Source organism: Octopus bimaculoides, chromosome 5 (genome assembly GCF_046866305.1).
Source record: "Octopus bimaculoides isolate indiv1 chromosome 5, ASM4686630v1, whole genome shotgun sequence".
Taxonomy (NCBI): domain Eukaryota; kingdom Metazoa; phylum Mollusca; class Cephalopoda; order Octopoda; family Octopodidae; genus Octopus; species Octopus bimaculoides.
This window is the reverse complement of record NC_142932.1, coordinates 51,117,954-51,127,977: the sequence shown is the minus strand read 5'-3', so window position 1 is coordinate 51,127,977 and position 10,024 is coordinate 51,117,954. Positions and strand designations below refer to the sequence as shown.

The 10,024-nt window shown below is 40.4% G+C and overlaps 1 protein-coding gene and 1 pseudogene across 6 annotated transcripts in view; one reads left to right on the top strand and one right to left on the bottom strand.

Moving 5' to 3' along the window:
- Positions 1 to 1,601: 1,601 nt before the first annotated feature.
- LOC149135541 (uncharacterized) lies at positions 1,602 to 2,544 on the bottom strand (annotated as a pseudogene).
- A 3,789-nt stretch (positions 2,545 to 6,333) lies between these two features.
- Positions 6,334 to 10,024, top strand: part of LOC106875163 (advillin) — a 101,644-nt gene continuing 97,953 nt past the window's right edge. Inside the window, exon 1 of one of the 6 annotated variants that reach the window (XM_089352245.1) lies at positions 6,334 to 7,305. In XM_089352245.1, coding sequence (XP_089208371.1) covers positions 7,240 to 7,305 — 66 coding nt within the window. In that variant the 5' untranslated portion in view covers positions 6,334 to 7,239. The remainder of the gene's footprint in view (positions 7,306 to 10,024) is intronic. The other 5 variants (XM_089352248.1, XM_089352251.1, XM_089352249.1 and 2 more) reach the window with 5 other exon arrangements.

Here is a 10,024-nt window from a genome sequence, read left to right as displayed (position 1 = left end):
ACTTGTTGTGGGAGGGTAAGCGGCCTCTTATAGGGCGCTCTATCTGCTGCCAACAGCCGCTAAAGGGTGGATTAGGGATGCCGTAGCTAAAGATGCGCAGGCATGCGCTAAGTTTGCGGCATCTCTGGCTCTATCTGGATGGTGAGTGGGTGTGGTCTCCGTTTGTTGATGAAATTTTTCCCAGGTTCACCTCTTTTGGTGGACTACAATGCTGAATCACGCGTAGACCAAGGCTGGGAGCTTGGGAAGCAGAGTGTCGACAGGCACTTGTGCTTCTGTCCTGAAAGAGCAATGCCGGTGGAGCGGGTACCACCTCGGCTTACTATAGAGGGCTGGTAGAGGGTAAGTGCGATGATGTCCTGGGGGAGACTCTGGGTTTCGATGAAAGTCATCTTGCCAACCTGCATCGAAGGACTTTCAGTCCGGAACCTATGGACAACTTCCAGAATCTCTCGGACCAGCAGGTTTCTACTGAACGGGTATTATCACAGCTGGGGAGAGTACAGCCGTCAGCCGAGTCGATTATTAAGATCGTTCCGCTGTCTTCTCTAAAAGGAGAAGAGAAATTCTGCTTTCTAGCCGTAATAGCTATAGCGAAAGAGATGATAGGGAAGACGCGTGGAAGAGGTATCGCATCAGCACTTTCATCTCTGGGCATACTTTGGTTAACCTCTTTTTATATCACCTTAGAGAGAAAGCACATCTGGAGAAGAAAAGCCTGACGTCAAAAAGGTATGGAAAAAGATGGAAGAAAGTAGTCCGAATGTTAGGTATGTAAATGCCTTATGAAGCGGGGTGGGGAGGACGAAGTAAACGGTTCAACACAGGAATGTGGTTGGTGGGGTCAAATCCATTCCACGTCCATTCATTCTTTTATGTTCATCCGAAATTATAATGTATTTATTCACTATATGTAATCTCATCCGACAAGTCCCCGACCCCTATTTGTCTTGTGTATTGTTCCCTCTTTGTCTAACCCTTGTGGTTTGAATAAAATCATCGTGCTTGTTCCACAGTTCGTGTGTCGATAGTTTAAAGTTGACAGTTCGAGTTAGCGTGTTGGATTGTTGGTTCTTAAAAAATTGTTGTTACGTTCCGTGTGGTTACTGCCATTTATTCAATTATATTGTTATAACACTGTTGCAGTGTATTCATTTATCCATAAGGATATAACAGTTACCATCTGACAGGGTGGCTCTCTTGGCCCTCAAAATATCTTCGCCTATAGAGAATAGGCACTCAGCTGCAGCACTGGATGGGATGGCGGTGTTATACTTGGTGAACAAGTCGATCGAGACCTGTTCACCCAAAAAAGGCGACTTCAGTTAGGACTTCCTTCGAGACGGCTTCCAGCCAGGTTTTTACCAAGTTCTGCGCCTTGGACTTCAGTGACCTGTGGCTCCTGCTCTCCCAGAACCGAGCGATGTTACTGAAGAAATCATCTTCCTCATCCTCATTGTTGGTGGTGCTGCTGCCCTCATTGGTCTCCATTAGGGTATCTATGGCGTTCGTTACTCTGCTAACCTGCTTGTTATACTGCTCCAGCCAGAAAAGGCGAAACTTGGGGTGAAAGGCAGCGGCCAGTTGGCATTCCAAATCTTCTAGGAGGAGCCCAAACCGTTTCGTGAGATGCCTGCCGGTATCACGTCTACCAGAGGACTGCAGTACAGGAGATGTTTGAACTTGACCTCCTTCAACTTCATGATGGTAGCTGCTACAGTTCGCAGAAGGCTCTCGAGATAGGACTGGTCCTCCCGCTGGATTTTATCCAAAGCCTTAGCAACATTAGACGTCACCTCGGCGTACTCTGTCAGGAAGCCGACATCAAAATCAGCGAAGGTCTGCAGATTCAGCTGTGTCATCACCCTGTGGACAGCTCCCCTATTCTTCTCCCGCAGGCTGTTGAGGACAACAGAGTCATAAGTAGAGTTCCATCTGGTACCGTTGGGGACCACCAGTCTCCTCTTCAACGCGTCCAGAATGCTGTCTGCCGCCACTGAGTTGTGGCTCTGCAGATTCCACAGCCGCTGTGCCTTGGACATGGCCTTCCTGTCGGCCGATTTGAATGAAGAGCTGTCAAGAGCCTTGTCGGCATCTATGCTGGCTACTTAGTTGAAGGTATGGACTGCGCATTTCATGTCAGGCCTCTGGACTCGTCAAGGACGGTATCAACAGAGATGTACTCGACTTCATTCACATCCCCAGCCTTGGGATCCACGTCCAGGTCCATATCCTCGACGCTCTCCACGTCCGGATAGGCAGTAATCTCAGGATTGTCTGGCAAGAATTCAACTTTTGTACCAAACTGCATAAATGCCTTGACAAAATTTTTGCCATTGTCCGTTGTGGTCCTGGTCACCTTGTCTTGCAAATGGAACTTGTAATGAGTGACCACCATGGCCTGGACAAGAACATTAAAGATGTGGTGTCCTTTGAACCGCGAGTAGGCCAGGTCTTGGGTTCCAACAAGTATGCCGTCATCTCCAGGTAGGACCTGCTGTAGGCCGACCAGCAGTCCACGGTGGTCGCCATCCAGGGGACATCCTTGAGCAATCTGTAATTAAAAAAATGTGAAATTGTAAGGAGACATAAGTTGTAAAATTAAAAACTTATGTCTCTTTACATATATATATAAACTGACGAAGAGTATGATCAAGGCATACTAAAAAAGAAATCCCGAAAACTAGCCTCTCATCTGCACATCTATGCAAGCTGCAATAGTTTTTATGAGCAGGTGGTTTGTACAATTTTTCGCGGGTAGGAAGGAAGCACTACCTTGATAGGTGACGCGTCGGAAGGAGGATGAATAACCGAGATGAGAGAATGAACGATGGTCGGAAATTCAGAATTTAAGGTTCATTTATTCGTTATTTCATTAAAGATTGCTGTTCTGGCTGTGCAGACTTGATCATGGGTGGAATATATATATATATATATATATATATATATATATATATATATATATATACCATATATTATATATTATGACATTTATTTCAATTAGCTATTATACATTTTATTATATTAATTAAGAAAATAATTATATAATAAATAATTAAATAATTAAATATGAAGTATGCCATAATAATAATTTAATAAACTTGTATAATTTTAATTTATAAATACCTTGTAAATTACTCCTCCCGCTGTTTATGGCTGGCCAAGATCATCCTGCCCAAGGTGCAGCGGGACATCGGCGTCTTACTAGGTTCAGCGTCTTGATCAGGCCGATAAAGGTAGGGGACTCTATTACATGCAGCGGTAGCATGTTGTCGACAAACAGGTCTACAATCCTTCTCTCCACCATAGACTGACGGAAGCCAGTGCCAGCAGTTTGGGCAAACGCCTCGCCAATGTTGAGCTGGCGTGCTTTCTTTGGACATGGCTGCAACGACTGGTTACTGGTACTGCTACCAGAAGAGTCAGCCACGATCCTCTCCTCAAACTGGATGGCATGCGCTGAGTGTTTCCTCTTGACATGCGACTTCGAGTTGTAGAGGCTTTCCGCTTGCCTCTTGACGGTAGTCTCCTTCGAATGGCACATGACGCACCGGACGTACAGGATTTTGACGTTCCTCTTATCCCATGAGGTAAGGACAAAGTAGTCCTCTAGGTGGGGCCATGGGTTCTGAGACTCCTGGCTCTCAACCTGAGCAACCTCTGTCTCACCCACAGTCGTTGCAGACTCCTCAACAGGCCGAACAAAAACGTCCTCACCTCAGGCCGAACAAAAGTTCTTCACTTTCTATAACGATAAGCGATAACTTGATAAGCCGATAACGTATACTGCTGCCGATGACGCTGTAAGACTGTCTGTAATGTGACAACGTCGTAAGTGAACACAACTCAAAATTGCAGAATTACACAATGCTATTCAGCAAGCTGCTGCTGCGTCGACCAATCACATCCTGTCACGTGTACGCGCAATCAGCCAATAACGTGGCTGACGGTCTCTTCGAGACACGTTCACAACAGACAGGGAGAAACGTATGAATTTTGTCAGCGGACTTAATTTAGCAGTCTAAATGTAGCGGAATTTCATTGGTCCGCTAATGATTTCCAAAGTTAGCAAAACGCTAATCCGCTAAAGGAAAAGTTAGCTTCGCTAATTAGCTGTTAGCAGATTGGCGGAACCGTGCCCACCACTACATATATTTACATACACACCCATACACACACACACACTCACACCCACACACACGATATATACTTTTACTTGTTTCAATCATTTGACTGTGGCCATACTGGAGCATCGCCTTTGTGGAAGAAATCGACAGCCTAGTACTTATTCTATCGGTAACTATTGCCGAATTGCTAAGTTTCGGGGACGCAAACACATGAACACCAAGCGATGGTTGGGGGACAAACACACACACACACACACACCACACACTCACACACACACAGCGGCTGTCGTTGGCTGTTTAAGTGCGTGTTATTAATTGGAAAAACAGTATGAATCACCATAAAACATTTTTGTGTTTAAATATATTGTTTATTCTATGTTCGCCTTTTGTGGTGGAAGCATGTGGTATGATACAAAAACATATGTATTTAAATGCAGAAAAGTTTTGACTTTTGCTTTTACACTGGAAGAAGTAACATATAATATATGTATTACAGTATGTATGCACATGTGTGATGAGAACAGTCATTTTGAGAATGTATGTGTGAAAACAAATTATTTTCGTTTCCAAACCATATATCTCGTGTCGAGGTGAATAGACATGTGAGTAACACACGTGAGAGATTGCGCGTGGAGCTGCAGTGAAGACATGTGCCTTTGACCAAGGCCTGTCAGTAACTGAGATAGTTTCTACTGTGTAGCTCAGAACGAGGGTATTGTACTAAAACGAGGCTAGTGTATCAAAACGAAGCTAGCTATATCGATATATTCGTCTGCTGTGCAGGACGACCGTAGCACCTCTGGTCACATTTTATTATGCCTAAGTTATGTAGCTAAGCTACATATATTTATGACGGGCTTCTTTCAGTTTCCGTCTACCAAATCCAGTTACAAGGCTTTGGTCGGCCCAACGCTATAGCAAAATACACTTACCCAAGGTGCCAACCAGTGGGACTGAAGTTGGAACCGCATGGTTGGGAAGCAATCTTCTTTATTTCTTTTAAATTGCCATAAAGGCATTACATAGAGGGGGACATTACAACACATGTGGGGACATATAACAATTAAAATAAAAATATGATGCTATGAATGACACATGAAAATGAACCTGAAAACATTAAAATCAAAATATTAAAATAATGATACATGAATGATAACTGAAATGAGAATATGAAAGTGTGTTACTCACCCCGCACTGAGTAACACCACTCGCCACCTCTGAGTCATGAGTCCTCTTTAGTCTTTGATCTAGTCTTTCGTTTACCGCTTTCTCCATCGCTGAGTGACAGCACTCTCTCCTCCATGTACACATAACCTTTTTCACCGGGGCAGAGGTCTTGTAAATTTTGTGGTGTCTGCTCTTTCTTCTTTTTTTCCTGTGGGGAGAGGGGGCGGGTGAGTTTGGTATCTGTATGGGGAGGGTGTGTCTGAGTGGTCTTGAAGTTGGTCTGGGGTCCCACATCACACTGACTGTTCTTTTTCTCTTTTTCCTTTTATTCTCTCTCTGTCACTGTCCATTCGTCCTTCTTGTTCCTTCCATCCATCTGTACTTCCCCCTTTTTCTCCTCCGTCTCCACCACCGCTTCTTCTGTCGTTTTCCTCTGCAGAGGGCAGTGCGCTCTAATATGGCCCTTTTGGCCACATTTAAAACATCGTGAGATTCTGCCTTCCACCCACACTCTCAACACAATCTCTCCCAACGGTGAACAGTTGAAAGGAGAGATCCTTGTAGGGGTGGAACAACCTCGTGTAACAGTTTAAAATGCATATCTTTCGCCTTGATGAAATGTTTTGCGCAATGGCATTGTCTTCACGTTGTCAAAGTTCAGCTGACACGAAATTCAGGCTATCAATGTTGAGAAACTGGTCTTTTTAAGAGAAATAAGGGAAACAGTCATTATCGTATAATTTTCTGCCAATAAATGGCGTCGGGGATTTGAATAAATCCGATTCAAATTAGGGACCAACGCGTCATGACATACAACTGTAGAAATTAATAATTTGAAATAAAGATACAAGTAAATAAAATATGGCGGAAAGAAAGACTGAAATAAATTAGAAAGATGTAAGAAAGAACAAGAAAGGAAGAAAAAAAAAAAAAAACGTGCTTGTGCGTGTGAATTTATTTTCAAAAACACAATACAAAAAAATAACAAAAAAAAAGGAAAATATATATAAAGAAACACCCAAAGCAGAAGGTCCAGATGTTTTTTTATTTTGTTTTGTTATTGATTAAGCAATCAAGAAAGACCGTGTTCTCTTACCATTCCGGTCTGCCACACGCGCACGCACATACATATCTATCTATCTATCTATCTATCTATCTATCTATCTATCTATCTATCTATCTATCTATCTAACTAGAGAGAGAGAGAGAGAGAGAGAGAGAGAGAGAGAAAGGAAAGAGAGAAGGAGAGAGAAAACAGAGACAGAGAGATTTATATAAATATATATGTATATATGGTGCTCCAGCATGGCTGCAGTCAAATGACTGAAACAAGTAAAAGAATACACACACACACACACACACACACACACACACAGACACACACACAGACACACAATATTATTATGCACACTCATACACAAACATGCTCACATACCGTCATAGAAACACATTTAAGTATTTATAGATATGGATTAGACTTATTCCATGATTTCCAGAATATGAGTAGGTACTTGTGACAACATTCAACATAATTGGTTTTTGGATCTCAAAACACCACCAATCGATCCATCCATGCACATATTTAGGACATGCATACACATAGAAGTATATGCGCGCACTTACGCGCGCACACACACACACACACATACATACTCTCCCCCCTCTCTCTGTTTGTCACTATCTCACTCCCTTTATCTTTCATCTTTGTATATCTCACTCACTCACTCACGTTTCTTCTTTCTCTTTCACAAATGAAAGTAAATTGATACAATAAAAAACTACAGCGATGCATGCACAGTGACTGCTTCAATCAGGGAGGAAGTACCGAGACTTGAGTACCAGAGAGTACAAAAGAGAACCAGTGCAGAGGATTTGTTTTCTAATATACAGGATTTTTTTTTACCAGTAAAGGTTTTACGTGGATGCGTTTTTTATATGTGCTACAATGCCGTGCGACGAAGCTTTCAATGAAAGCGGTAAACAGCCGGGATTGGAGATCTGGAGAATAGAAGTAAGTTTTTGTAGTTCCCCTTTGTTTTATCTGTTTTGTCTCTCTCTCTCTTTCTCTCTCTCTCTCTCTCTCTCTCTCTCTCTCTCCCTCCCTCTCTCTCTCTCACACACACCTTCTCTATGTGGTTGCTGCTGTAACTCTTGCTGCTGCCGTTGCTTTTGTTGTTATTGTTTAACACACGGTTTGACACCAAGCAGAACCAGTTGTAATCATCACGTTTTTGAGGGGTGCATATCTAGAACTATATATTCAAGCGTGTATTTGATTTATTTACGAATGGGAGATTTAGCTGCTATTTCTAGCAAGTACATAGGCCATGTAGAACAGTTGTTTTCAACCATATTTTCTTATGGACCCCTTTGATTCCCATTTTACCAAGAGAGGTGGGACTCTCATAGCCATTCGACGTCTAAAAACTCCTGCTATATTTTCATGATTAAATATAATTAAGGAATTGTATAAAAATGGTTAAAGTATTCTGTGTATTGTAGAAATATAAGCAGTGTCTTGCACAATTTTAACAACAAAATCTTAAATGGACCCCCAAAGTCCATATAAGATTGAGAATCATTGATATAGAGAATCATTCGTTAGCTCGCCTGATGTTGTTTAACTCTAAGCCAGCTTTGATTCAGCGTTACCCATAATCAAAGCCATTCCAGTTGTGGTCATCTTATCTTGTTATTATAGGTGTACTGTACCTTGGACTACATTATCCATTGTGTCTTTCTATTTTCTATCAAGAGACGGTCGACCGTCATTTGAGGGACGTTAGGTTGTTGTTTTTAGCTGACCGAGCGAACATGCAGGGTCTCCTTTGTTAGGTACCTGCTCGTCGTTGTTACTGTAGGTGAAGTTACTGTTGTTCTTGGGCATTCTTTCATCTCTCGACTTTCCTTATTCTTCTTAATCATGTTATGTATGTATATTTCTAATTGACCCCTTGTTATATATGTATAACAGAATAATTTATATATACATACATACATATATATATATATATATATATATATATATATATATATATATATATATATATATATATGTATGTATGTATGTATGTATGTATGTATCATAAAACAGTTGAATGCTGAGAACATATCCACACTGCAGCGCTGCAAAACAATTAATCAGCCACAGTAAATCTGATTATGCAGTATTGGATTCCCAATTAGACAGGGGTATGGCATATTCAAAGACTTCGGTCTCCGGATTTAGACTGTGTCTCTTCGGCCTTCCATCTACCTATACAGCAGTCATTTGCACAATCAGAGCTGACCTGGGGCTATATGTAGGCTCATGCGTGAGGGGGAAACAGCTGGGCCACGGAAAGTAATTTTTTAAGGAGTGAGGTAAATATCACCGTTAATTTTTATACAAATCGTTCAATTTCTTTTATTGTATTTTACTACTTATAACTTATCGTGTAAGCTACATTTAGATAATTACGCCCGTATTCCGTACATAAAATTGGTTTAGGACTGATTATTAAAACATTAATTGAAATGCAGAGCAATCCTCAGCTGCATAAAGACATAGAATTAAATTAAATTAAAACAGATGGTCACATTAGTATACTTTTACCTAAAACCTCCAAGAAGGTAAGGAGATAGACAAAGAGCATGGTGTGTTTACTTCAACTCAGAAAAATATGGATAATAAACCGGTGTAATGATTGCATTGTTCAATTAAATGGAATTGCTTGAAACGATCGTACTGCATTACCTCTGGATATCCTTGTAGCTTATTTTGATATATATATATATATATATATATATATATATATATATATATATATAAACTCTATTCAACGCATAGATACTGAACAGTATAGATATAAAAGATAAAATCCATATTTCTTTTCTTTCTTTTTTTTTTTAAAGTAGAAAAATTTGTCGGCAGTCAACTATGAGGCTCATGGCTGGCTGCTGACAAATATTTTTTCTGGTTTTAAAAAGAAAAAAAGGATTTATCCTTTATATCTATACTGTTCAGTATCTATGCGTTGAATAAAATTTATCTTTCTACTTGTTCTACCAGACATTCCAGCGCTTCGAAAAACAAACTTGTTTGTTTACATACGGCGTAATATATATATATATATATATATATATATATATATATATATATATATATATATATATATATATATATATATATATATATATATATATATATAAATATATATATACACACTAGACTACTCGCGACCCGTTGGGTCACCGGGGGAAGTCTGATTTTCTCAGCAACGGAGTTTTTTTTTCCTCAGGTTATGTCGCATGCTTTCAACGTATGTGACATCGAAATCACACGTAAACGGCTCCCTTCCCCAGAAAAGAAAAAAAAAAAATTGCCTGCAATTTCTTGCACGCTCTGCTACTACGTAACAAGTATTTCGAGTTCTTTATCACAAATAGCTGTTACATGGTAGCAGGGCATGCTAGAAATAGCAGCCAGATCTTTGGAAGTGAGATACGTTGAATGCACTCGAAAGAAACCTATGGAAAAGAATTTATTCCACACCGAGGTTACGAACGGATCTTTTACGAATTATTTACCGTATTTTTAAAGTCATTTTCACTTAAACAAATTTTACCCATCATAATGTGTCTATTGAAAAGGTTAGAGTTTCTTTCCTTTCAGGGTTAACTGATTTTCGAATTATTTTCCCATTATGCACCGTTTTGGGTATTTATACCCACAAACCACGAATATCTCA